General features: G+C 37.7%; 2 protein-coding genes and 1 long non-coding RNA gene across 15 annotated transcripts in view; 1 reads left to right on the top strand and 2 right to left on the bottom strand.

The window, feature by feature from the left end:
* Positions 1-363, bottom strand: part of LOC129632187 (uncharacterized) — a 41,768-nt gene extending 41,405 nt beyond the window's left edge. The window contains exon 1 of the long non-coding RNA XR_008704392.1: positions 6-363. This is a non-coding gene — a long non-coding RNA (uncharacterized LOC129632187). The remainder of the gene's footprint in view (positions 1-5) is intronic.
* Positions 1-550, bottom strand: part of FTO (FTO alpha-ketoglutarate dependent dioxygenase) — a 422,823-nt gene extending 422,273 nt beyond the window's left edge. For all 8 annotated transcript variants that reach the window (XR_008704362.1, XM_055553633.1, XM_055553636.1 and 5 more), the window contains exon 1: positions 377-550. Coding sequence is in view for 7 of the 8 variants with exons in the window: in XM_055553633.1 (XP_055409608.1) it covers positions 377-421 (45 nt within the window). In the remaining variant the exon portion in view is untranslated. The remainder of the gene's footprint in view (positions 1-376) is intronic.
* A 102-nt stretch (positions 551-652) lies between these two features.
* The window catches only part of RPGRIP1L (RPGRIP1 like), a 95,487-nt gene continuing 69,711 nt past the window's right edge, over positions 653-26,428 (top strand). For 4 of the 6 annotated variants that reach the window (XM_055553631.1, XM_055553630.1, XM_055553629.1 and 1 more), the window contains exons 1-7: positions 653-800; positions 4,376-4,467; positions 6,025-6,169; positions 9,300-9,598; positions 11,956-12,058; positions 13,598-13,741; positions 25,063-25,168. In XM_055553631.1, the coding sequence (XP_055409606.1) occupies positions 4,383-4,467; positions 6,025-6,169; positions 9,300-9,598; positions 11,956-12,058; positions 13,598-13,741; positions 25,063-25,168 (882 nt within the window). In that variant the 5' untranslated portion in view covers positions 653-800; positions 4,376-4,382. Of the gene's footprint in view, positions 801-1,105; positions 1,267-4,375; positions 4,468-6,024; positions 6,170-9,299; positions 9,599-11,955; positions 12,059-13,597; positions 13,742-25,062; positions 25,169-26,428 lie in introns of those variants that run through there. The other 2 variants (XM_055553632.1, XM_055553628.1) reach the window with 2 other exon arrangements.

Below are 26,428 nucleotides of genomic sequence, written 5' to 3'. Positions count from 1 at the left end.
CTCACCTCACCCGATCTCAATCCACAGAAATCATTACCGAAGAGGAAAGCACAACTGATATGATCACAAGCGTCTAAGAGTCCGGTAAACTGAGGCACAAGGGTAGCTACAAACTTAACCAAGGAATGAAGTGCAGAAGCAGGACAAGGAAATGGGTGTCTTAATTCTCGTGTGAGTCGATCCACTAGGACTAGGCCTGCATCCCGAGCAGCACGTATTCAAAGCCCCCAAAGTCTCTGGCTCCCTTGCTGACAAGGCCCTGTAACCCCTTCGCTTAAGACCATGGGTCCGCTTGCCATCCAACCAAGCCCTTCCGGTTCCCAGACCCCAGCTACAAGTGCACGAAAGATCCCAGACTCGGGTGAGCCCGAAATACCTTAGCTTCGCGCTCTCGTTCCTCGGTCGTCGGGGTCCGCTTCATGCTGCCGTTATAGCCGCCTTCGCCACTACTAACCGCGTAGATTCCTTGCCCTGGACCCCGCCTCCTCCATGTAGTTCTCTTGGCGTCCTGCTCCCGCCTGGCGCCATTCTCCCTCGGAAAGGAGAGAACTACCACTCCCAGGGTGCACCGCGGTAAGGCCGGAATGTGCCTCGGGGTTGGAAGCTAGAGAATTTCCCAGGTCCGACAGCTGGGCAAGCGTAGTCGGCTGCTCAGCAAGCGGGCTGGCGAGGGCCCGAAAAGAACTACAATTCCCAGAAGGCAACGGTGCCTGCCATGTTTTTCCCGTGCTCCTCTCGGCCGGCTGCCTCACAAGCCGTCGGCGCTATAGCAACGGTAGCTAGCGGCTGGGAGAGTGGCGGTGAGTACACCCGGGGAGTAGAGGGGTGCAGGTAGCCGACCCTCTACCTCTAGCACGGGCCGGGGTCGTGGGGTCTGCTCTACCTCCTGGAGAAGGCCTTGGCGTTCTGCTCACGTGAAGAGCAGCCCAGCACGAGACACCTCACCTACTCAGGCCTGAATCACAGCCCGCCCATTATCCCGACTCCCAGCATCTGTTTGAAATTTTCTATCCCAGCCCTGAACCTTAGTTGTTGAGGGGTGAGGCTAAGTACAGTGCTTATCCAGGTCCTTCTTCAGGCAAAAGGTCACCTGCAAGTAGTTCGCTCATTGCCTCAGTAGATACGAATTTGAGCAAACCCGGGGAAATAGTGGAGGACAGAGTAGCATGGAGAGCTGCAGTCCATGGGATCGCGAAGAGTCCGACACGACTTGGCGACTGAACAACAACAACAAGGAGTTGATTGAGAAACTCCTAAGCCTCCCAAGTAACTTATTTGCTTAATTATTTACAATTATTTGTTTATCGTGAGTACCCCATAGACTATGAACTCCGTGACGGTAGAGACTTTGTTTCCTCTTTAGCCTCAGTACCAAGTATTCATTTATTCATTCCATAAACATGAATACTGGCGTCCACCCTGTGCCCTGAGGCACTATTCTCTACCAGCTAGGAACAGGACCGATGCGGGTCTCAGGATGCTTCTACTTTATTAGTGTAGAAGAAGTAGTAATGAAGATAGTGCAAGTACGTGCAAGTGCTAGTCGCTCTGTCGTGTCCGACTCTTTGCGACCCCATGGACTGTAGCCCGCCTGGCTCCTCCATCCATGGAATTTTCCAGGCAAGAAAACCGGAGTGGGTTGCTATTTCTTTCTCCAGGGGATCTTCCCGACCCAGGGATCAAACCCGGGTCTCCCGCATTGCAAGCAGACTCTACAGTCTGAGCCACCAGGGAAGACCAATGAAGATAGTAAATAGCAGTAAATATGATCATCTCGGGCTTCCCAGGTGGCGCTAGTGGTAAAGAACCCACCTGCCAATGCAAGTAGGTATAAGAGATGCAGGTTCGATCCCTGGGCCCAGAAGATCCCCTGGAGGAGGGCACAGCAACCCACTCCAGTATTCTTGCCTGGAGAATCCCATGGACAGAGGAGCCTGGCAGGCTGCAGTCCATAGGGTTGCACAGAGTTGGACATGACTGAAGCGACTTGCTTTGCACACATGATAGTCTCAAATGGGGATAATGGCTATAAAAGAAATAAACAGTGCTGAAGTTGAGAGGAAGAGTATGGTAGCATTGGATGCTAAGGGAAGGCTTCTTGGAAAAAAATGATTGAGCTGAGCCCCAAAGAATGAGGAGCCAGCTAGTGCAAAGACCTTGAGCAAGGTAAGGGTACCATGGATTTGAAGAATCTAGAGAACAGTGCGGAGAAGGCAATGGCACCCCACTCCAGTATTCTTGCCTAGAAAATCCCATGGACGGAGGAGCCTGGTAGGCTGCAGTCCATGGGGTCGCAAAGAGTCCGACACGACTCAGCAACTTCACTTTCCCTTTTCACTTTCATAATTGGAGAAGGAAATGGCAACCCACTCCAGTGTTCTTGCCTGGAGAATCCCAGGGCCGGGGGAGCCTGGCGGGTTGCCGTCTCTGGGGTCGCACAGAGTCAGACACGACTGAAGCGACTTAGCAGCAGCAGCAGCAGAGAACAGTGAGTGGCACATAGTGAACCAGGAATGATTGTATGAAACTGTTGGGGAGGCATTGCAGCATCATGCATTATTTCTCAACCTTGGCATTATTAACATTTGGGACCAGATAATTCTTTTTTGTGGTTCCTGTACACTATAGTAGGATCCAGTGCCTGATGATCTGAGGTGGATCTGATCCAATAATAATAGAAATATAAAGAGTAAATGTAACACATTTGAATCATCCTGAAACTATCCTTCCCACCCTGGTCCGTGGAAAAATTGTTTTCCATGAAACTGATCCCTGGTGCCAAAAAAGATTGGAGACCTCTGATATTTAGCATCATCTCTGACCTCTAGATGCCAGTAACACCACCTGCCTGCTTCCCAGTTTTGACCATCAAAAATAGTGCCAAACAGATACTTCATAGATGTGTGACCTTGGGCAAGTTCCCTAAGCTATCGTCTTGGTTTCTTCATTTGTAAAGTAGGACACACTTTAGTAACAACCTCAAGAGTGCCTGGCACATCTTACTAAGCATTCAATTAATGTTAACACCATCACCTTCATTATTGTTGTTGTTATAAAAGCCACCATAATTCTACTGTGGAAAAGTTATCATTTTCACAGTTGTCCTGTGTTTAAACTTCTTGATAATTTGGTTCCTAAATTGTCCTCTCCTGTAGGAGTGTTTCCAAAAGAAGTAGATGATATCCCAGGCATATGTCTGTTAGTTGTTTACGTCACAGTAAAAACTCAGTGGTCTGAAACGTTGATGAGTTATAATAAAAGCTATTAACCCTGTCTCTAAAAGATAATGTGTATACACATAATGTGTACAAGATTTTGGAAACCACCTCTGGCTCCAGACCCTGAAGCCCCAAGGACTCCATTCATTCACTTGCCAACTATTTAATGAATGCCAGCTATGTGCCTAGCTCTGTCCCAGCTCTGTCCCAGTGTTTGCGAATACAGAGGTGAATGAGACAAATCGGTTTATTCTCTCAGACTGTATTCTAGGACCAGTGTGCTAGAGATTGGGAACCTCTGCCTTAGGCCATCTTCACTGGTTCTTTGCATTACTAAACATTGCATGAACCACCCACATCCACATATGAAACTAAGTTACTATGGTGCATCTCTGTAAAGAACAGAAACTGTAAAAATGCCAGAATTAGCTGGACAGCATGTACATGGAGGTAGGAAGCCCTGGGACCTAGGCTTCATGGCAACAAAAGACACAACAAAAACAAATCCAGCTGGTGAATTTATGAAACCTCTTTCGCAGGAAACTACCAACTCTCTTGTGCATCAAGCTGAAGATTAGTATTCAAGTGACATTAACATCCCAGGCAAATGTGTTAAATGCCTTTAATTTACTATCTCATGTACCTTTAAAATAACTCTGTGAGAACAAGTGTTGTTTTCTCCACTTTTAAGATTAAATTGCTTTCTCCACATGATTAGTGACTTGACCAGCCAGTAAGTAATAGAACAACCATTTGAATCAAGTTCCTGACTGAAGTATTTTGATACCTGCTTTCTTTTGGGGAGTAGAGAAAGGGATGGAGGATGGAAAGGAGGTCTTTCTTAAATTTGGGGAAGGTGTTTGTTTTTTTTTTTTTTCCAAACAGAGGAAGAAGAAGAAGAGAGAAGGAAGAATGATAATCTTACCTCATTTCCTCAGCAAACTATAGGAAATATACTGTTGAAAGGAACACTGGCTCCATGATTGAATGTAGTATTACTTTTAAAATAGAAGCTTTCATCTTCTTCAAGCAGCACATGTGGTCAATAAGATGTCCATTAAAGTTCTAGTGCCTTATTCATTTTATTTGGTTCATTCCATTGCATAGTTAATGTTGCAACTTGGAAAGATTTTATTTGAATTGTCTCTTCTCCACAGATAGGCAATGTCTGGCCCAACTGATGAGACTGCAGGAGACCTGCCTGTGAAAGATATAGGTCTAAATCTCTTTGGCATGGGAGGGTTGCAAGGTATGGCCAGCTGTTATATATTACAGTTATGAACTTTGATCAGTAACTTCTTTACTTTTAAAGTATTTCTGATATTCATACAAACAAAGCCATTGAAAGGAACTATATAGCTCTTGATTGGACTAAACAAGAAGATGGAGAATTTAGAACAACATATGGTATTTTACTGCATGCATCAATTATCAACAGCTCATAGAAAATGTAAAATCCCCCTCTGTTCTGATAAAGAATTGTTATAAATCATCTTCTTAAAATTCCACACATCAGTGGAACTACACAGAGAGTACCAAGCCTCCAAACTGAATTGCCTGGTTTAAATCACATTCACCATTAAAATGTTTCTTTATGCTTAAGTTTTATATGGGAGGAAATGCCATATTTAAAAAATTTTGCCTTTCAAGTAGAGTATCTCAAAATGGTTTGTTTATCGAAGCGATATTGACTTTGTTTTATCAAATTAATACACATTAAAGGTTTTCTTTGTCCTTTTATCACTTTAGTGGTTGCTGTGGAGCTAAAAAGCACTTTCAAATTGAAAAAGAAAAGTACTGCTTTAAGGAACAATGTAGAGCGTAGGGCTGTGTTCCTGTTTGTGTGTACAGAATGTCAGCCATGCTGTCATGCCGCAGCATTTGTCACCGAGAAGCCGATGATGTAAAATATATTCCACTAAGTCTTCTCTACAGTCTTGTTAATCAAAGTGTTACAGGTAGCCACCTTGAAGTACTAAAGAAAGGTGGTCAAAACATTATTCATTGAAAAAAATAAATTTGACTGTACAGCTTTTATTGTTAAGAGTAAATAGACTGTATCAGCATTGCTTTAGATCTTTAATGGAATATCGGGGATTCAAATACAAAGAAATTTTAAATGTGCAAGGCTATTTTTTAGTATTTGATACCCTAAGTTCAATCCTTGCCCTCAGTAACCTCTTTATAGGGCTTTAATCTTTGTCCATTTGTTCTTTGTTTCTTGTGGAGGACTGTTGAAAATTGACCAGGTTCACAGGAAAATATCAAATTTAAGCATATGTAAAAGAAATATCATACACACCTGCTACAAGGTGTAAAAGTTCTTTAAAAATATGTGATAGCTTATAAATGATATGCAAAGGTTTTTGTTTGTTTGGTCTTGCAGATTTTATAGTTTATTTTCTATAAGCCAACACCCGTAGCTCAGAAAAATATCATAATCATATTGTTTTTGTTATAACTCTTACCTTTGCAAAAAAAAAATACTTCCAGATACCCTTTTAGTTTAGTTTTTTTCAACATTCAGCATACAAATTGAAAAGTCTTTATTGAATCAGAGTTCCATCTTATGTTCTTAAAGATGGTTATTGGAATACATTTTTGAATGGAAACTATTGTTACTCAAATCCTTAATATAGCATATAAAGTATTAATAGCAAAGATTTTTGTTCTTAGGTCCAATCAGTGACATGAACAATGCTATAACATTTTCTAAAGCATCAGAGATTATGTTACTATCAACAGTTATTGTTTTTAGAGGCTCTTTGAAGTAATCCTACTATTAATTACCTTGGCATTTTTGCAGAAACTTCAACAACACGGACAATGAAGTCTCACCAGGCAGTGTCACGTATCAGTCGTGAGGAACTGGAAGACAGATTTTTGCGTTTGCATGATGAGAACATTTTACTTAAACAGCATGCCCGCAAGCAAGAGGATAAAATTAAAAGGTTATGATAAAAAGCTTTTAGCTTTTTTTTTTTTTTCCTGACTCTCTAAAGTTTGGAGGATATGCTTTTCTATAAACTTAATTGAAAACCCCACCTTGAATCTTTTTTTGGAGCAAGGCAGGTTGTAAATAAATACAATTTTAAAAATGGAAAATCTTACAAACTAGTATAATAAAACAAAAAGATTAGGAGTTTTTATTATGTCTGAAATTGCCATTTGAAAGAAAGAGCTAATAGCTATGAGTGCCATGAGTGTATCATATCTCTAAGTAACTTTTGTTTTAATATTTATAGTTTAATAAGCAAATGGCCAAAACATCTGTTCTCTAGAGGTCCTGATTTGAAATGAAAGTTTAAAAAAGTAATTAGCTATTCTAACTTGTTAGAATGCATGTTCTAACTTTAAGATTTGGGGTTTACTAAGTAAAAACATCGGTATCTGGAACATATTTTACTTTGCTTGGATTAATCTAGAATCTATATTTATTTCAAAGAGTCTACTGTTTCTGAAGTAACTCACTTTTGTGTGCACAATTTCTGCAGGAATTATTTCTTAAGAATAGATATCTTTCATTCTTTCTTGTTCAGGAACACTCGACTGTTTTCTGAATGTGTGACTTAAAGTTCATTCTCATGTGTGAGCATGGACAGATCTGTATTCATGTTCTAGATACAATGCAAAGGTGAGACAGTGATCGAAGAAGGAAGATAGAGATTATTTTTTTCTGCTTGGAACTTAGTCTCTAACGGAATGACTTCTACTCAGTTTCTACTCTGTGGACTTTGTTTTAATGACCCACTGACCTGCTTTGTGCAGAGCTTTTACTTTGAGTTGGTTTTTGAGTCATGATGATGTCTTTTTGCAAGACATGTGACTCACTTGCCTGACTGTTTTCCTGATCAGTAACAGCCATCACCCTGTCTAAATGAGGCATTTAGTCTGTGACTGCTTAACAGTTTTTTTCTTTGTAAACCTAATTGGTCAGTAAAAGAATTAAATTCACAACCTTGACCTCAATAGTAATTTGTCCTAGCTAGAAAGTAGAAAACAACTTAATAATGAGCTACATAGTTTAATGGAAAAAGCACTGTGCTAGGAGTCAAGTTGTATGCATCTCTTCTTTTATCTCTCTGCCACTCTCCTGTGGCATGTTCAAGCCATTTAACCCCCAGGGATTTTATTTTACTCAGCCCTGAGAATAGTGATCCATTGACCACTATAACCCAAAGCTCTAATTTCCTTCTCGATTTCACACCACTGACACTACGTAGATACATGGATAGAACTTTATCTGTAAGATATAATTAGATTCACTTACTTTAGAATAAATGTAGATTTGATAAACTACCTTTCTAAAGAAGTACTCAGACTTTACCTGGTCACTTATTTCATTAATAGAAAATAATCAAATGAATATTGTTGCTATCACCGGACAAAGAGAGGCACTCTTATCTTTCTTGGCAAAGCTTCCTTCAATATCTTTGGAGGAATTGTAAGCCTCTCTATGGGTATACTCCTCTTCCCTTAAAAACTGGAGTTGTTTACTTTTCTCTAGATGTTGACTGCTTTTTCACATTAAAGCTATGTCTTTCTTTTGAATGTAATCTCTATCTCTGTGTGAAAGTCTCTGTGTAACAGAAGATTCAGGTATTTAGATTGGTGTCTCATTTTAGTGGCCACCATCTCTCTATGGCAGCTGCATTTGGTGGGGCTGAGGGTCCGAGAGGGCTGGGTAGCATGCATGGCTCTGTTGGGTTGCAATACCTGCCCAAACTTCCCAATGATATATCCTTCTCAGGATTAGGTGGAAAAGGAACTAATCCATTGATTATTTTACTAGGGTGTTTGTGGTACTCTTGGATCTTGGTTTTTATTATCCTATATCCCTTATAAAGCATGTTTAATGGATGTGCCTCAAGGGAAAGAGAAAACAATCTTAACTGATTATGTTATGCATAGCTCTCCCCCCCATGCCACATGCTGTAGGCCGAGGAGCCAGAAGTGTAGATAGACATGTATTACTACCGCTTTTACAGAGCACTCCGCTCAGGGCAACAAAAGGTTGTACTATGACATCCCAAAGCTATTAAGGGTTTTTTTTTATTTCACTTTTGTTCTCTTAAGTAAAAGCTTCTGTCCATAACCAGGCTAAAATAAAGCAAAACTCCGTTTAAAGAAAAATGAAGTGTGTTTTTATTTTCAATCTCCTGTCTGGGTCTTTATAAAAATAGATTCACTATAAACTAGAATCAGCTATTGAAGATGTGCGACCAATTTTGTAAAGTCTTGAACTTGTGTCTCTCATCAAAGCCACCTTTTCTTTCTTGTACTGCCAAGATTTTTCCATTCACTGTCAAGCATGTTTTCTGTACGTGTATATTACATCACCCCCATGTGCCCTTTCTGTCTTTTGTTCTGTCTAACCAGTTTTTATCAAAACTTAAAAGAATCCGAGGTATAAACTCCTGAGATGTCAAAAGCACAGTGTATGTCTAAATTTAAAAGCAACATTGAAATAATACTTTTTTTGTGTCTAATTATTTTCTACCATTAAACAGGCATGTTGCTGGAGCACTAAGCAACATTTAATGGTGCATTTGGGTTTCTTATTAATTTTTCATTGGGCTTTTAATATGTATCTATGCATTCTAACATTTTTATATTTGTAATATATCTTAATCCCAGAGAAACTGAAAACAATATATCACCTAAATGCTGCATAGTCTTAATAAACTTTTGAAAAGTTTTAACTTACTGTGGCTTGCAGATATAACCCACCACATCCACAATCTGTAGCTACATTTAAGTACATACAGCATTCCTACATAAGGTCATGCGTTAAAAATTGCATTTGAGGAACATATGGAGTAAATATGTGTCCTCTCTTTACTAACCTTAAATGATAAGCCTTAGGAAACTGTTATTTGTCAGTGCTATAAAGCAGATTGTTGCCCAGTGGTTTCAATTATCATCAAAGGATTCTTCACAGGCAGTAATAGTTACATCAAAACCTGAAATTTATTATTCAGGTTCTGCACTGAAGTCTTCACAGTGATTATGTTCCTTTCAACAGAATGCATTTTATGCTGACTTCTCACATTCCTTTTCATCTTTTTATTATTTCCCTAGAATGGCCACCAAGTTAATACGGCTAGTTAATGACAAGAAAAGATATGAACAGGTTGGTGGCGGCCCCAAGCGGTTGGGAAGAGATGTGGAAATGGAAGAAATGATTGAGCGGCTACAAGAGAAAGTTCATGAGCTTGAAAGACAAAATGAAGTCCTCAAAAGCAGACTAATTTCAACCAAGCAGCAACTTCAGATCCAGGGTCACAGGCACACTCCGTACAGTTATGTGCAATCTCGTGTTAACACCGGGCGTAGAAGAGGGAATGAAAACGCAGGCTTACAGGAATGCCCCAGGAAAGGTAAACTAAAGCTTACATTAAATCCTAAATTTAAATTAATAGGTTGTTTTACACTCACATACATACATACACACACACACACAGAGTTTTATTTCTACATTATTCATGTTTTTAAGCATCTTTCAAAAGAAAAAATCGTTTTTTTGACACTTTGATAAAATCACATTAACATGAAGGTCATTTTATATAAGAATCACTAGATCATGCTCAAATTTGTCTAGTAAAACATTGGACATAAGTATTCATCCTAACAGGTAAAAGAAGCATATATGAAATTACATAAAATACAGGTTTAGTTTAGTTTTAGTTGGTTTTTATAGGCAGTGATGAAAATCGCATTGACTCAGGCAAATGGAGAAACCACTAGCTTGCTTATATGGTCACACTGTTGTTCTGAATGATCACACTTAAGTTCTTTGTCCAAAGGCCTTCCATAAATTTTATAGAATTGTTTAAATCTTTCTCATCATGGGAGACAGCTTGACCATGAAATGTGCACATAACTAGGGGTTTAAAAAGTTGGGTTCTCGGTGACCTTGGACAAGTTTTCTAGTGATTCTGAACTTGAGTTTTCTTTACATATAGAATAAAAGGATGTAAACAAGTGACCATAAAAGTCTCTTTCCCGCTCCAAGAAATCATCACTGGTCAGTCACTTTCCTTATGTTGAAAATGAATCACCTAAAACCTACCCAGCTTACAAAGCAATTTATTTGCATATACAAGACTCAGTACTATACACAGAAACTACATATTTCTAATAAAACTTGCTCTCTCCACCCACAGACTTTATTTTTAATGAAGCAAAAAATCAATAACGATTTAATTTTTTTTTTCATTACAACCACCATGGAAGGAAATAGAATTTTAGTTCTAATTCATCTTCGTTTGGAATATGCTTCACATAAAGACCAAGCATTTTTAGGGAGATAAAAAATCATGTAAAACTTTCATTTCAGTTCATTGAGGGAATAAAAAACACCATCTGAACAGAAAAAGAGAAAAATTTGTCCTATTTTTTTTCTGCAAGCCAAAATGTTAACACTATCTGTTCCCTAGACAGGGTTCCTTTGAAGTCAATAAGGCCTCCATGCAGGCAGGAGGCAGCTGCAGGATGAAAGGGCTTGGCTACTCTGAGCTATGTGAGATTGGCAATAGGCTTTGAATATAATCAAAGTAATCATAATGAATTATAAATCAAAAATACATTTGGCTGCTAATTAACTTTTTACATCTTGAGAGCACTTGACTTCCCAGAGCCTCATTTTCCCCATCTGTAAAATGGAGTGATAACACCAGATTAGAAGAAAGTTCAGGAGATGGTAGGTATACCATGATTTATTTTACCTTTAAATAGTCATTTATCCTGTCTGAACCTTAGTTTTGTCACCTGTGACTTGGGAAAGATGATCCCTATAGTCTATTTATGCTAAATAAAGACAATGCCCAAATATTAGTTTAGTATGACAAGGTATTAGTGCTATGAATTTCTGTCTAAATTGTTTGATAGAAGTTTCTCCTTATAGAAGAGCCACAGAACAGAAGAGACTTGAAAATGTTACTCATATAGACTAAATTTTCTTTGTATTCACTTAGTTTATTTACCAAAAGCTAATCATTTAATTATTGTATAAGTGTGAAGTAACTTTTATAATTGAAAGAATGTCTCATTATTTTTAACAATGGGATTAGGTTTATAAAAATTACATATAATTATTTTTATAAGCAAAATTGTATTTAAGTGCAGCAACAAAATATTTTATTTGGAATCTTATTAATGATCTCAACTTACCTTTGTTGAAATATGGATTTTCTTATTAAGGTAAAATAAATCAAAATAGAGGAAACATTTTTACTTATGTTCACAGTATCTATGAGTCACACAAATAAGGATAAGGTTCAGAACGTGAAGTCAAATGGTGTGAATGAGTAATTTAAAAATCAAAAAACCTTTATCAAAAATACTAAAAAAAAAAAATAAATCATGGTTTTGAAAACTTTTTACTTCATACCTCAGTTTATATTGTAAAGACCTAAATTTAAAACTTTGGTTCTTTCAAAATTTACTTCCGAAGTTCTAAATCTAATCTTAAGTTGAATAAATATTTCTGGGTAATTTGGTTTACATAGTAGAATTTGTTAAATGAGCAGTACTTGGTGCTGTGCTTTATTTCATGCCAGCTGGTGGCTGAGATCTAACAGTTCCTTTGGCAATGTATGTCTAATTCTCTGTACTGTAGAGCCCGCATCTCTCAGTACGGAAGAGACTTGCTGATATTACAGATTTCCTTATGATAGCAAATCAAGGGTCCTTCTTTTCTAACTTCACTTGTATGATCCTATTAATTTATTTTTAGGTATTAAATTCCAAGATACAGATGTAGCAGAAACTGTGCAAACCATGCCTACAAAATATAGCAACAGTTTACTCAAAGAAGCCAGAGGAGAAATAAGAAATTTGTATGTATGCTTTTTGTGATCACTTTAGACCCCTTTATATTGATCATGTCTCTTTTGAGCCCTCCCTCTCCTTTATTTTAAACAAAATTGGTTTATGTAAAAAAAATTTCCTCCAGCTAGATCTGAGTCAAGAACAGGTATTACATAGCATGCTTGCCGTACAATGAGGAAAATGAATATCTTAACCAACTGCATCATTGGAAGCGTATAGAGAGAGAATAGTTCTCTTTATTATAATTTCCCCCTCAAAGGAATGGCATAAAGCCCAGTCATTTAGAATAGTATAAGCTTTACGGGCAACATTTTCATTCTCAGAAGAATTACAGGTAGTTTTCTTTCATTTTTTTTTTTTTAGATCATGAATTAATTAGCCTTTCTGTGGTTTAAAAAAAGAATTGGAGGGAGTGGCTTAAAAGTTTGGAGCTATCAAATACATATGGATGTCAGATTTTGTTTCCCTATGATTCTACGGTACTTCATTCTTCATCATACTATGGTTTCAAAAAAGTTACTTCTGCCACATTTAGCTTACTTTTCCGTTAATGAAAGCCTCATGGTAATCTCAGTGTCTGTAAGTCACACAAACAAAGATAAGAGTCTACCTTATCTACAGTACAGGTCTTCACCTGGATCATCAAAAAGTCACAATTCTAAATGAGGAGAGAAAACATGAGACAAAGAATATCATATTTTAGATAGCTGCTTAAGAATAATATGGGCTTAATTTTTTTCTTCTGAATATTTTAAATACCAATTGCAGTAATGATTGCCTGTGAGGGAATAAAACTAAAAGGCTAGCCTAACCTTGTTACCTGTTAGCAGAAAAGCCGGGGTTCAAACCAGTGCTGAGGCTCAGTATACTGGGATGCTGCCAGACCTGGTAGAGAGAAAATATAAACCAAAGACCACTAAGTTATGTTTTGCAAATTTCTTGCCTTCTCTCTATGAAGTGTTAATTTGGGTGGTATTGGCAAGTGTGCATATAAAAGAACAAAGGTGCATAAATTATCTGAAGATGACCAGATCACAGAGTGTATAGCAAGAAACCAATAAATACTATGTTGAATTGAACTTCAGTCTAGCTCATTGCCTAAGACATTATCTAATATAAAGCAGTGCCTTGAATTCTTTCATTTTGTTGTTGTCATTTAGTTGCTAAGTCCTGTCAAACTCTTTGTGACTCGCTGGACTGTAGCCCACCAGCTTCCTCTGCCCATGGGATTTCCCAGGCAAGAATACTGGAGTGGGTTGCCATTTTCTACTCCAGGGGATCTTTCTGACCCAGGGATCGAACCCTCATCTCTTGCATTGGCAGACAGATTCTTTACTGCTGAGCCACCAGGGAAGCCCTTGAATTCTTCCATATGTATTCCCAAATCATTAGATTTAATCTGCTACTATTTCACTGTTCAGAGGCAGTTAAGCTAAAATTGTTAACTTTTGCTTGCCCTTTACTATGAAGCACTTTCTTTGTACTGATCTTAAATCCTACAGATTTTGCCTCAAACTACAAATTCTTATAAAGATTCTTTATTTCAGAGAAAATGTTATTGAGTCACAGAGAGGCCAGATAGAAGAGTTAGAGCGCTTGGCGGAGATCCTGAAAACTCAGTTGAGGAGAAAAGAAAATGAAATTGAGTTATCTCTTCTTCAGCTTCGAGAACATCAGGCTACAGATCAAAGGTATGTTAAAACAGAAATAGCACTTTGATAAGGTCAAAATTAGTTTAAAATACTTTATCATGTGCCATAGAAGGATAAGTCTAGTCTATTTAAAAAATCATGTTTTTACTTTGCATTTTTCATATAAGCCTGCTCCAGACCTACTGGTATCAACAGCTCAAGGCTAATGGCGTTTTTCCCTGACCTACTCTGCCTCACCTTGTCGCCTTTGCTCATTTACCAAAACCGTAGAAAGTGCTGATACCATTTGATTGTACCTACCAAGAAAAACATGTGTGACAGGGACTCAGCTGTTGGCATACCTTGTGAATAAGCCCAACTTTGTTCAAATTTCTTTCCCACCCATAAAAGGTAGTAAATTCTGTAGTACAGTACCTGTTTTCTCCTTCCCATAAAGATGTTACCTCTCCTTACATTCAGAGCTTGAACTGGCTCATGCTGATCATTATGGTGACATTGGGGCCCTTCAGTAGTCTCCTTGCTGCCCCTACATTTTTTTTTTAACAAGGCTTATTTATTTATGGCCGCACTGGGTGTTTGTTGCTGCGGCGTGTGGGCTGCTCACTGCAGTAGCTTCTCTTGTTGTGGAGCACAGGCTCTAGGGTGTGTAGGCTTCAGTGGTTCAGCAAACAGACTTAGCTGCCTGTGGAATCTTCCCAGACCAGGGATCAAACCCGTGTCTCCTGCACTTGCAGGTGGATTCTTAACCACGAGACCACCAGGGAAGTCCTGCCTCTTCATTTTTGATGTTGGATAATATGTAGTGTTTTCTTTCCCATCCTCTTTTGTCATCTGTTGGTTTCTAATACCTCTTCTCTCATTTTTGTGCTTCCATGCTGTTCTTCCAGTAAGACTTTACCTTTTTATTGTGTTCTTTATTGAATTATTTTCTTCCTTTTGGCCCTTTTCTTTTTTGTTTGGAACAAGGATATCCAAAGGCAGAAAGAGTAATATATTGAAATCTCATATACTCATCATTGAACTTTAACAGTTATCAACATGTCTTGTTTCATCTTTCCTTCACCTTCATGTTCTTTAATTAATTAGCCCCTATCAAATATCATGTCATCACGCCTATATATACTTTAGTATATTTGCTCTGTGTGATAAGGAATTTTAAATGTAATCACCATGCCATTATCACACCTAACAAAATTAGCAGCAATTCCTTGACACCATCTAATAACTCATTTTATATTCCAACCTCTCTGAAGATGACTTCTTGCTGTTTGTTTGAATTAGAATCCAAATGAGGTCTACACATTGCATATGACTATTAAATCTTGTTTCTTTTATTTCTCTCTTGATGTTTTTTTTAAACCAGTCCTAGATTCTCTGTTTGGTTTTCCCCTTACCAAGTGATATGTGACTTGGTTCTCAAAAAACCAAGCATGATTTTCCACTTTTTCATTTCAGAATCAGAGTTTAATTCTCTTTTCACAAACTAACCTCACATGGTAATATTTGAAAAAGCTAAGATACATAATAGATTTGTTTGTAAAAAAAATAAAGCAGACTTTTTATTTCAGAGATTTAAAAGATTAATATTATCCCTACTAATTTCTATTCCTAAAAAGTTATGTGTAAAATTAAATTATGTAATGAAATTCTATATGTTGACATTTCTATACCCTTCTAAGTGCAGAGCAAAAGAAAAATGAATATTTTTGAGAATTGTATTTGTATTAGGGAATGTAATTTGAACGCTGGCCTTGAACCAGGGTTTTAAATACCTGGGAGTTACCCATTTTCCCCTAAGAATAAACTTAGCCTTCTTGGAAAACCAAGAAATTGTTCCTTGTGAAGAACAGTGCTGAAGACCCCAACACTGAATATGGTGATCTTAATTGCCAACAGCCATATTTAAATATTATCTGAATATAAAAACTGTGCATTAGTCCAAGCCCAAGCTTGGAGCCATTCCTCAACAGCTGAATACAAGGTTATCAAACTACTTTCTCAGTTGTATGCCTGCTCAGTTGCTAAGTCATGTTTGCAACCCCATGGACTATAGCCCACCAGGCTCCTCTATCCATGGAGTTCTCCAGGCAAGAATACTGGAGTGGATAGCCATTTTCTTCTCCAGGGGATCTTCCCAAACCAGGGATCGAACCCATGTCTCCTGCATTGCAGGCGGGTTCTTTACCTCTAAGCCACCGGGAAATCCCAATTTATTTTATATTTCTTAAATTCCCAAAGGATAAGATTGACCCTATATTGGCCGTTCCTCCTTCCAAAGGGATATGATCATCTGAGAACTAGTGTTTAGTGTTAATTGAAAGGGAAATCCAAGAGCTCTTGAATCTTAGGACTAGATAACAGCACAACTAGAGTAACAGACAGGTCTGCCTATTTTCCAGTATACGTGTTGTCAGCAGGAGACATCAGCATATACACAGAGAAAAGTTTTCCTTACAAAGTAAACTCAGGCTTTCTTTAGGGGATTGTATTATTCACCCCGATTTTTTGTCACTTAATGTGAAGGATAGACAAAGTGAGTATTACAGTTAGAGAAACTTTTGTTGCAGAGACCAAAGAAAGCAAGCAACTTACACCCTATCTCACAGATTTTATAAATTGAAAATTACTGGTTATTTGCTTAGAAGGAAGGGTACCTTCTTCTAAGAAGGTGAATAACATATTGCTTCTTGAGATACAGTTGTTGAAAACTGAAGAAATGACTTCAAATAAGGGTCTTCGAGTCTTTTTTTTTCTTATATGTTTACACATAGCTCAGAATTTTATGTGTAACAGCAATTTTTTTTGAGACTAATGGAAAACTGTTGAAAAATGTTGGGGAGAATATAAGACTTGGTATAATTTACTGTAGAGAAAAATCACAAAATGGAAAACATATTTAAACTTCTCTTTCACGGGTACATTATTTCAGATTTGAAATTCTAGAAGTCTGATCTGAATGTTGGACTCCTTGTTCTCAAACATGAACCTAAAGTAGTTGTAATCTTCAGAGTGTGGTGCCTGATATTTATGGCAAAGAGCCTTTTCATAGAATATTACAGAAACTCTTCGTAGTATGTGTTTAATAGACCAGTTTGGTTTGGCATCAGCTTGACATAAACTTTTGGTTATCCAAAGCCCTTAATTGCTTTGAAGTAAAAGCCCAGTACTGCTCTTTTTTATTAAAATCATGTTTTTTCCTGTTATTGTGGTCTATTTTGGAAGACTGAGTTGTGATTTTTGCATATGTTCTACATAATGCCTCATTAGCAAAAAATCTTGTATCATTTACAAGTAGCCTGAATGTCTGTGTTGTTTTGAACAAAAATCCATATTAAAATTTAAACAATATAAAAATGCACATTTTCTGCTTATTAAAAAGGCCTTCTTAAATTAAATGCAAAGCAGTAACCAGTGAACACATGTACATGAACATTAAAATCAGGATGATTTTACCTTTTACTGACTTTTTCAACTCCCAAAATATTTATACTCTTACCAAATGTGTAAGTAGTTTGTACTAAGGGTTTTTTGTTTTGTTTTTTTTTAAGTAAATGTTAGGGTGTTTACCTTCTTAATTAAAAATCGAGTAAGTGCCATAATGTCCCACTGGAAGAAATTTAACCCATAAATATTTCAAACACTCTGACTTTTTCTTCCCTTTGGTTGACGGCACACTCTCGGATCTTAAAAACACAGAGACCTTCTGCAGCCGTGCAGCTTGGCTTTTGGGGCTCCATCTTTCCAGCTGTGCCCAGATGCGGATTACTTCCTGGCACTCAGAGGTCTTCCCCAGCATTTCATTTTGAAAAAGGGCAAACCTGCAGCAAAGTTGCAAGAATTAGTACCTTGAACACACATGCCTTTCACCCCTTGGCATGTTTGTGAATGGCACAGCCTGTCCTGCATTCTGCCCACTCAGGCACAGGCCCACTCCCCTCCTTCCCTGTGTCTTCTCTCTCTCTCTGAGAGTTAGGTGCATATACCATGCCACCCTCTCTACACTGCTAAGCACCTTCTATGAACAAGGACATCTTCCTACATAACCACAGGACACCTATCACACATTCAGGACATTTCACAATGAATGATACAGTCAGTTCAGTTCAGTTGCTCAGTCGTGTCTGACTCTTCGTGACCCCATGAATCACAGCACGCCAGGCCTCCCTGTCCATCACCAACTCCTGGAGTTCACTCAAACTCATGTCCATCTAGCCGGTGATGCCATCCAGCCATCTCATCCTCTGTCATCCCCTTCTCCTCCCGCCCCCAATCCCTCCCAGCATCAGGGTCTTTTCCAATGAGTCAACTCTTTGCGTGAGGTGGCCAGAGTACTGGAGTTTCAGCTTCAGCATCAGTCCTTCCAATGAACACCCCATTATCTCATTAATGTCCTTGATAGCTATTTTTATTTTTTATTTTGTTTTTAATTGCTATTTTTCTTTTGTTTTTCTTGTTTTAACCTTGTATCCAACCAAGGACCATGTATTGTAATTAATCGTCACGACTTTTTAGGTTTCCCTCATTCTCAAGAGGTTCCCTAGTCTTTGAGACCACTGATGATGGTTGTTTGCCGAGTGCCCCTCCATTTGGATTTGTCCAATTGCCCAGCCCCCTAATTTAGAGGGCACATCTGGCTCGCGGATGAAAGGGAAACTGGGACTAGGGACAACCATGTAGACATCACTGATACAGAGAGGTGATCTGTCATCTTTAAAAAATATATCCAACAAGTTCCTACTGGTGTTTTGAGTATCTTAGAATTTGCCTAGTGAAAAGTTATCAAGCTCAAATACTATGTCTTTTATCCCCATGTTTTTTATTATGACTGTTATCTAAGATTATTTTGTGATAGCTGCTTGGCATGTTTCCCAGGCACTTTATATTTAAACCACAGAAATTATCAAAATTAACAGTAACTAATGTATTAGAGTGTACTTGATAGTGGAAGGAAAGCTAAAACTTAGGAACATCTCAGAGGAAGGAAGCACAAGAGTGGGAAGAATTTATCTCTTAGACCTGGCTCCCTCATGTAGAAACTGGCAGAATGCTTTACTTCTCCAAGCCTCAGGTAGCTACCCCAGCTGTGAAATGAAGAGGCTGAAATGAGTGAGTGGTTCTCTGTCCTTTAAAACAACAGTTGCTTTTATCCCCAGGGACCTTGTGATTCTGAAAGATTTTTGCCTCTTAACTAAGCAGTATACAGTAATTTAATCAATATGTTGGGGTTTTTTTTTTTTTTTTTCCATCCAAAACCTGTATCATGCTAATCATTTCAAGATAATTGTGACATAGCCTATAATTTTGCACTGATTTGCTATAATTCTATCAAAAAGTAAAAACAATATAAGGCCTTTAGTTCACTTGTAAAACTCAATTGCCAGTAAGTCTACATTTCTCATTGGGCTTTTTGATATATTGAATATAATTCTCAAATTCTCATTACTGGTCAGAATCCACAAACTTGAACTTCAAAATGGCCCCTTAAGAAGATGAGCCAGGATTTGGGTCCTTCTTGTCTCCAACCAATCTTTGGAAGTGCTCCCTCTATTTTCAGATGCGTATGATTATGTCCATGTAGAAAGGCCTATATAACTGTCCCCTTCCATTCCCTGTAGGTGTTTGAGAATAAGAAAATATTGAGTTCTTATTTATGTTTTGACCCAATACCACAAGAAAGATGCAATCCACAGGCAAATAAGCATGTACATACAAACTTTTTCCTTTATGCATCTAAAATGAGGGAGCATTATTTTCATCTATGAACTAAAGTTGCAGTTTTGAACAAAGTCATGACCTTTCAAATAGACTTTGCTCAGCTATTTTAGTGAAGCTTATTCCATTTAATTTTCTAGTAACCTCCTGTAATTCTACTCAGGAGTGATACTTTATTGTTACCTTTGTCTCCTGCCAATACAGGAGACAGTTCAGTTCAGTCGCTCAGTCATGTCCAACTCTTTGCAACCCCGTAAGACTACAGCACACCAGGTGTTCCTGTCCATCACCAACTGCCAGAGCTTACTCAAACTCACGTCCATCGAGTCGGTGATGCCATCCAACCATCTCATCCTCTGTCGTCCCCTTCTCCTGCCTTCAGTCTTTCCCAGCAGGGTCTTTTCCAGTGAGTCAGTTCTTCGCATCAGGTGGCCAAAGTATTGGAGCTTCAGCTTCAGCACCAGTCCTTCTAATGAATATTCAGGACTGATTTCTTTTAGGATTGACTGGGTTGATGTCCTTGCAGTCCAAGGGACTCTCAAGAGTCTTCTCCAGCACCACAGTTTCAAAGTATCAGTTCTTCGGCGCTCAGCTTTCATTATGGTCCAACTCTCACATCCATGCCTGACTACTGGAAAAACCATAGCTTTGACTAGATGGACCTTTGCCAGAGAAGTACTGTCTCTGTTTTTTAATATGCTGTCTAGGTTTGTCATAGCTTTTCTTCCAAGGAGTAAACATTTTTGAATTTCTTGGCTGTGATTTTGGAGCCCAAGAAAATAAAGTCTGTCACTGTTTCCATTGTTTCCCCTTCTATTTGCCATGAAGTGATGGGATCAGATGCCATGATCTTAGTTTTTTGAATGTTGAGCTTTAAGCCAGCCTTTTAGCTCTCTTCTTTCACGTTCATCAAGAGGCTTTTCAGTTCCTCTTCGCTTTCTGCCATAAGGGTGGTGTCATCTGCATATCTGAGGTTATTGATGTTTCTCCCGGCAATCTTGATTCCAGCTTGTGCTTCATCCAGCCCAGTGTTTCTCATGATGTACTCTGCATATAAGTTAAATAAGCAGGGTGACAGTATACAGCCTTGATGTACTCCTTTCCCAATTTGAAACCAGTCCGTTGTTCCATGACTGGTATTAATTGTTGCTTGTTAACCTTCATACAGATTTCTCAGGAGGCAGGTTAGATGGTCTAGTATTCCCATCTCTTGAAGAACTTTCCATAGTTTGTTTTGATCTACACAGTCAAAGGCTTTAGCATAGTCAATGAAGCAGAAGTAGATTTTTGTTTTTTAATTCCCTTGCTTTTTCAGAGGATGTTGGCAATTTGGTCTCTGGTTCCTCTGCCTTTTCTAAATCCAGTTTGAAGATCTGGCAATTCTCAGTTCATGTACTGTTGAAGCCTAGCTTGGAGAATTTTGAGCATTACTTTGCTAGCGTGTGAGATGAGTACAATTGTACAGTAGTTTAAACATTCTTTGGCATTACTATTCTTTGGGATTGGAATGAAAACTGACCTTTTCCAGTCCTGTGGCCACTGCTGAGTTTTCCAAATCTGCTGGCATATTGAGTGCAGCACTTTCACAGCATGATCTTTTAGAATTTGAAATAGCTTAGCTAGAATTCCATCACCTCCACTGTCTTTGTTCATAATGATGCATCCTTAACTTTGGTCTCCAGGATGTCTGGCTCTAGGTTAGTGATCACACCATTGTTGTTATCTGGGTCATGAAGACCTTGTTAGTATAGTTCTTCTGTGTATTCTTACACCTCTTCTTAATATCTTCTGCTTCTGTTAAGTGCATACCATTTCTGTCCTCTACTGACAGGAGACAGACACGAGTTCAGTCCCTGGGTCAGGAAGATCCCCTGGAGAAGGGCATGGCAACCCACTCCAGTATTCTTTCCTGGAGAATCCCATGGACAGAGAAGCCTGGTGGACTACAATCAATGGATCACACAGAGTTCAATACAACTGAAGTGACTTAGCACACATGTGTTTCCCTAAAAAGAGCTAGGAATGACCTGTATGCTTAGACTGTCTGCCACTATTTAAAAAAAAAACCTGTGGAGTTTTTTTTTGAATTCTAAGATTGTTTTCAAGCTTATCCTCCAAATTAAGTCAGCCTAACACTATTACTCAAAAAGAACCTCTTCATTCTATCTCATAAATATCTTACCTAATAACTTTCCAGAATTTCATAGCCTACCTTTTGTATTCTAAAACCTTCCCTTCTAAATGGTGCTAAAAATGGTATTATAACATCTTTGCGTCAAATAATCAAGAAGCTTTTTTTTTAGCATTCATAATCCGTACTGTAGCCAAGAAAGAAATGTTAACGTGTGTGAAGGCGGGGAGGAACTGTGTGCCTAGGAAGTGAAGTATTAGAAACTTTCACTGGAGCAAAGTTTTGGCTTCTTAAGCTTTCATATTAGACTATACATTACATAGCACCACTGAAAGTTTTTCCTTCTCCAGTATATTTGAGGTTTTAAGTTTCTGGATTTATTATGGCACCCAGTAGCAGAGCTGGAGTCAAGTGTTTTCAAGGCTTCCATTAGAAATTCCTCTTCCAGAGTTTATTGCTTGACTGTTTCAAATTATATGAGAGAAACTTGGCACATAGGTTTGAGAGCTGGATTACTTTTTTCAACATAAAATCTAATTTATTTTAGTTTGTTTTTAATCTTAGAGATGGGCCAACAGCTCTTCTCATAGTTTTAAAAGATTTGATCATAATTCTAAATAATATGTCTGCAAAAAAAGAAAAGAAACCACATTTTCCAACTTAATTTTGTATAGGTTTTTTTTTTGTTTTTTTCAAAATCCCTGTTGAAAAATATGAGAAATTTATTTTTACAAAGCACATAATTAGTGTGCTTGATATCCATTTGCCGATCGTTTCACCATGTATAATGCAGCATGTATGAATTGGTGCATGACCGTCTGAGTTCATCTGAATGTGTTTGCTATGCATTGTTCTTTCTGTTCAAATGTCATCATCCTGAAGACTTCATGTTCCCTTCATAGGGCATAGAACAGGACAGGAACATATTATGTGGTGGTCACTTAAAATATTGTTCATAAAATTAGCCCTGTCTGTCTCTGCTCTTCAGAGGAAACCAACCTGAGGCCTTCCTCTGCAGGCAGAGGTCTAGGACCAGCCACTTAGCAAGGGCTCTAGCTCCCTCTTGCCTTCGAGTAGCCTTCTCATGTTCCTTGTCACCTTTCCATGACCTCTTTCCTCTCTCACATACACTCGCATCCTTTTACTGTATTTCATCTGTGTAAAAATGTTGATTGGCAGATCTGAGATGATTTTTCATTGTACACCTTTCTGAAGACCAGGCCACATTCATCACAGTGTTGCTTTTAACTTTCATACACTTTATATCATCGACTCTTCACTCTCAGCTTAACAGCAAGTGATCTTTCCTTTTCACTGTCACCATCAGAAATACCCCATCATAATGATAACCATTATCTGTCATGCTTAGTCACTCAGTTGTGTCCAACTCTCTGCGACTCCGTCGACTGTAGCCCGCCAGGCTCCTCTGTCCGTGGAATTTTGCAGGCAAGAATACTAAATACTAAAGTGGGTTACCATTTCCTATTCCAGGGGATCGTCCAGACCCAGGGATCAAACCTGCATCTCTTGAGCCTCCTGCTTTGGGAGGTGGATTTTTTCACCTGGGAAGCCCCAGCCATTATGTATAGAGCCCCTAAAACTTGAGAATAATTATTAAAGACTTCCAGGTGCTATGTTGTTTCAGAATAGGTGTACTCTGTAATGAACTGATTTTTTATTTAAAGTACCACATTATTATCATTGTTTTCTAAATAGTACTTCTGTTGTATTTGTGCCTACTCATTGGGCATCATTAGTATAAAACACCAAGTCACCTTTCTTGGCAATACTATGAAAAGTTTAAACTCCAAGGACTTTAGGAAATATTCAAGAAAGCATCTACCAATTAGACCACTGAAAGTTTTTCCAAGATACTTACTGGCCTTTGTCTTACAAAGAAAATTCAAAATTAAAACCTGCTGTTTATAGGACCCTATGAGGCTGAATGGGTTGTTGGGACTTAATTTTTTGTTAATGTCATCACATACTAGTTGTTACTCATACATATGTCATATATATTCAATCTTGAAAATATTAACATGCTTAAAAACAAGGAAAATGAAAGATGAATTACAGCTGAAAATATAAGTAGAGATTGAAATTATTTAAACAATGTTCTCTCCTGTAAGAGTAAATGTCACTTACTGTTGAGCAGTCAAAGCAAGTAATTCTGGAGAAAACAGATAAGTTAATTTTGACTTTTAAATATGAAAAAATAGGCATATTTTCTATCGACCTATTCAAAAAATATTTTCCCTTCATATTATTATTATTTTTTTAGTAAGTAAAAATAATACTGAGGGGAATATTGGTGAGTGCACTGTTGAATGTGTGCTCGGAACTACTAGATAACATGTTTTAGACACATAATTATTTTAACATTGTGTTAAGACTGTACCCTGGGCAAGATCCAGGTTCTTGGACTTGTTTATCTTCTGTGCGAGGACAACTAACTGTCTGATGCCAAAATACAATGAACTTTCAAATATCAAAGAGGAAAATTAAGTATTTCAAGTCCTCAGCTGGTTTACAGATGTGTGAGCTTTGTAGTCCATTTTCTGGTTCCAGTAGGGCGTTGTGACAATTTTTCCAATATGTGTACACTAGATAAGTTTTGGAAGTAAAATTACTTACTTTAAATACTGAAATATTTTCTGAACTTAAGATTTTTGTGTTTATTTTTCTTTGAAAATGAAGTCTAAAACCAAGCCTCACAATTTTTAAAATACTTTTGAATGTAAAACATATTAAATTAAGGAACCTTCTTTCTCTCTCAGGAAAATAAATGCCTTTTGAAAACAGGTATTCATTTAGATCTATGATTAACCTTTAACAAGATCTTCCTGTTAAATTCTGCGTCTGCTTTAATCTCAGTAGGAAAAATACAAACTAGTATTGCAGCATATAGAGTTTCTATATACCCTGTGGACGTTAAATGATCTCTTACAGCTACAGGCACATCTGCAACGTATTTAAATGCCAGCTTTGGGCATTATTAGTATAAAATGCTAAGTCACTTTTTTTTTGAAATATTTTGAAAAGTCTGAACTCCAGGAGGAAACTCCAATAAATGATAATCTTATGATACCATTTGTTGAGGGAGTTGTGGAAAGATGAGTAGCTGTAGGGCATATTTTATGATCGTCCTCCCTAGAACAAGCCTCAGGTTTGGTGGTGGGATGATGGCTGTGCTAACGACGACGTCCTTTTGCGCATCTTTCAGGGCACGGTAAGATGATACGATGTAGAAGTGACAAAATCCAATATGGGGCTCCCTTCAGACTCAGAGAGTCTATGTATTTATGAACATTCAAGAATGCTTATTGGTTGGTCTTAAACAGTAAGTCTATCCTGAGTGGATAATAAACTAGAAACCTCAATGACTGATAAGCATGTGTGTAAATTTTTTTTATGTAACAGTCAATGAAAAATTATAGTCTCACCACAGATTTTTTTTTTCCTTTTGTCTTGCATTTTTAATTCTGTCTCTGTCGTTTTCTTAAATACATCATTGAAGGTCAAACATTCGGGACAACGTAGAAATGATTAAGCTTCATAAGCAACTAGTGGAAAAAAGCAATGCCCTTTCAGTAATGGAAGGAAAATTTATTCAACTTCAAGAGGTACTGTGATAAATTATTTTATTAGGGTGATATATAGATACAGAGATTCAAAAATATTGTTCAAACTTTTTTTAAAGTAGAATGGTCATAACACTAAAAAGTAATTTTTAAAGATTGCTCTTTTTATTCTCAAGTGTGTATTATTTCCCTTCTGATATGGTTAGTTATTTATAACTTAATTAACTAAAGAAATAACTGCTTGGACTTTTTATGAATACCTGTGTCATCTTAAAATAATAAACACATTTACCATAAATCATCTCATGTTGAGAAAATTTATTCTTCACTCCTTTTATCTGAAATCATATGAGCATATAGCAATGAAGGTTTAGATGTATTTGTATATATCTTCAGTTCCACGCATTTATGAAGTATCTAAGATAGATCAGTGCTTAGAATAGGTTAATAACCAAGTTTTGTTAAATCTATTTTGATATGTGGCATTTTGTTTTTTTTTCACTACTAGTTTCAGAAAATATTTGAATACCCATCACGTCTCCTGTCAGTGTATTTGTTTTAAATCCTCACCGTTCAGGTTGACAGTATGTGGTACTCTTGTCCCCATGGTTGTTTTCACAAGGACTGTGGCCCGACAGGAATGTGCCATCAGAGCATTCCTGTTTATTGGCACTGTATAATTAATATAGTTTCTGGAATTAATGAACTCCAAAGCATTCCAGATGAGCAGAATTCATATTAAGCAATGCTTTCTTTGAAGTACTGAAACAAGGAAAGCAGTAAATTGATGCAAAGCATAGGGTCATCTGAAGCCTAAATTCACTGTTGAATTAGATAAATATTTTCAACCATACTCTGGATAGTGTTTTCCATCCTGCAGTAACCTCTTTAAATGTCAAGTAATACATTGCCTTCTATATAAATATGAGCGTGTACGAAAGAGAAATTAATTAGATAGTGGGATTGATAGTGCTATCAGTAGATAGTTAGAAGAAGGAGGTTTAAAATATATGTAGTTGAAAGCCATCTCTAAAGGAGGAATTAAGAAAGGAATTAAAGAGTGATTCTGCATTCATTTATCCCTTTGACTATTTTGATTTCCATTTTACAGTGACTCCAGGTATTTGTAGGTATTTGTTTAATACCATGAGTAACCAGTGTCTTTGATAACACAGATACATCTTTTGGGATGGACGTTGGGTAGAGATTTGAGAGGTTCAGACCAACAGCTTCACTGAGGTAGCCCAAAGAAAGCTAGTTAAAGATAGTATTCTATAATAATACCAAGATTAACAAAAATTA

This window comes from Bubalus kerabau, chromosome 17 (genome assembly GCF_029407905.1).
Source record: "Bubalus kerabau isolate K-KA32 ecotype Philippines breed swamp buffalo chromosome 17, PCC_UOA_SB_1v2, whole genome shotgun sequence".
Lineage (NCBI taxonomy): Eukaryota > Metazoa > Chordata > Mammalia > Artiodactyla > Bovidae > Bubalus > Bubalus kerabau.
Note: the sequence above shows the minus strand (reverse complement) of the source record. Positions and strands in the feature narration are given on the sequence as shown.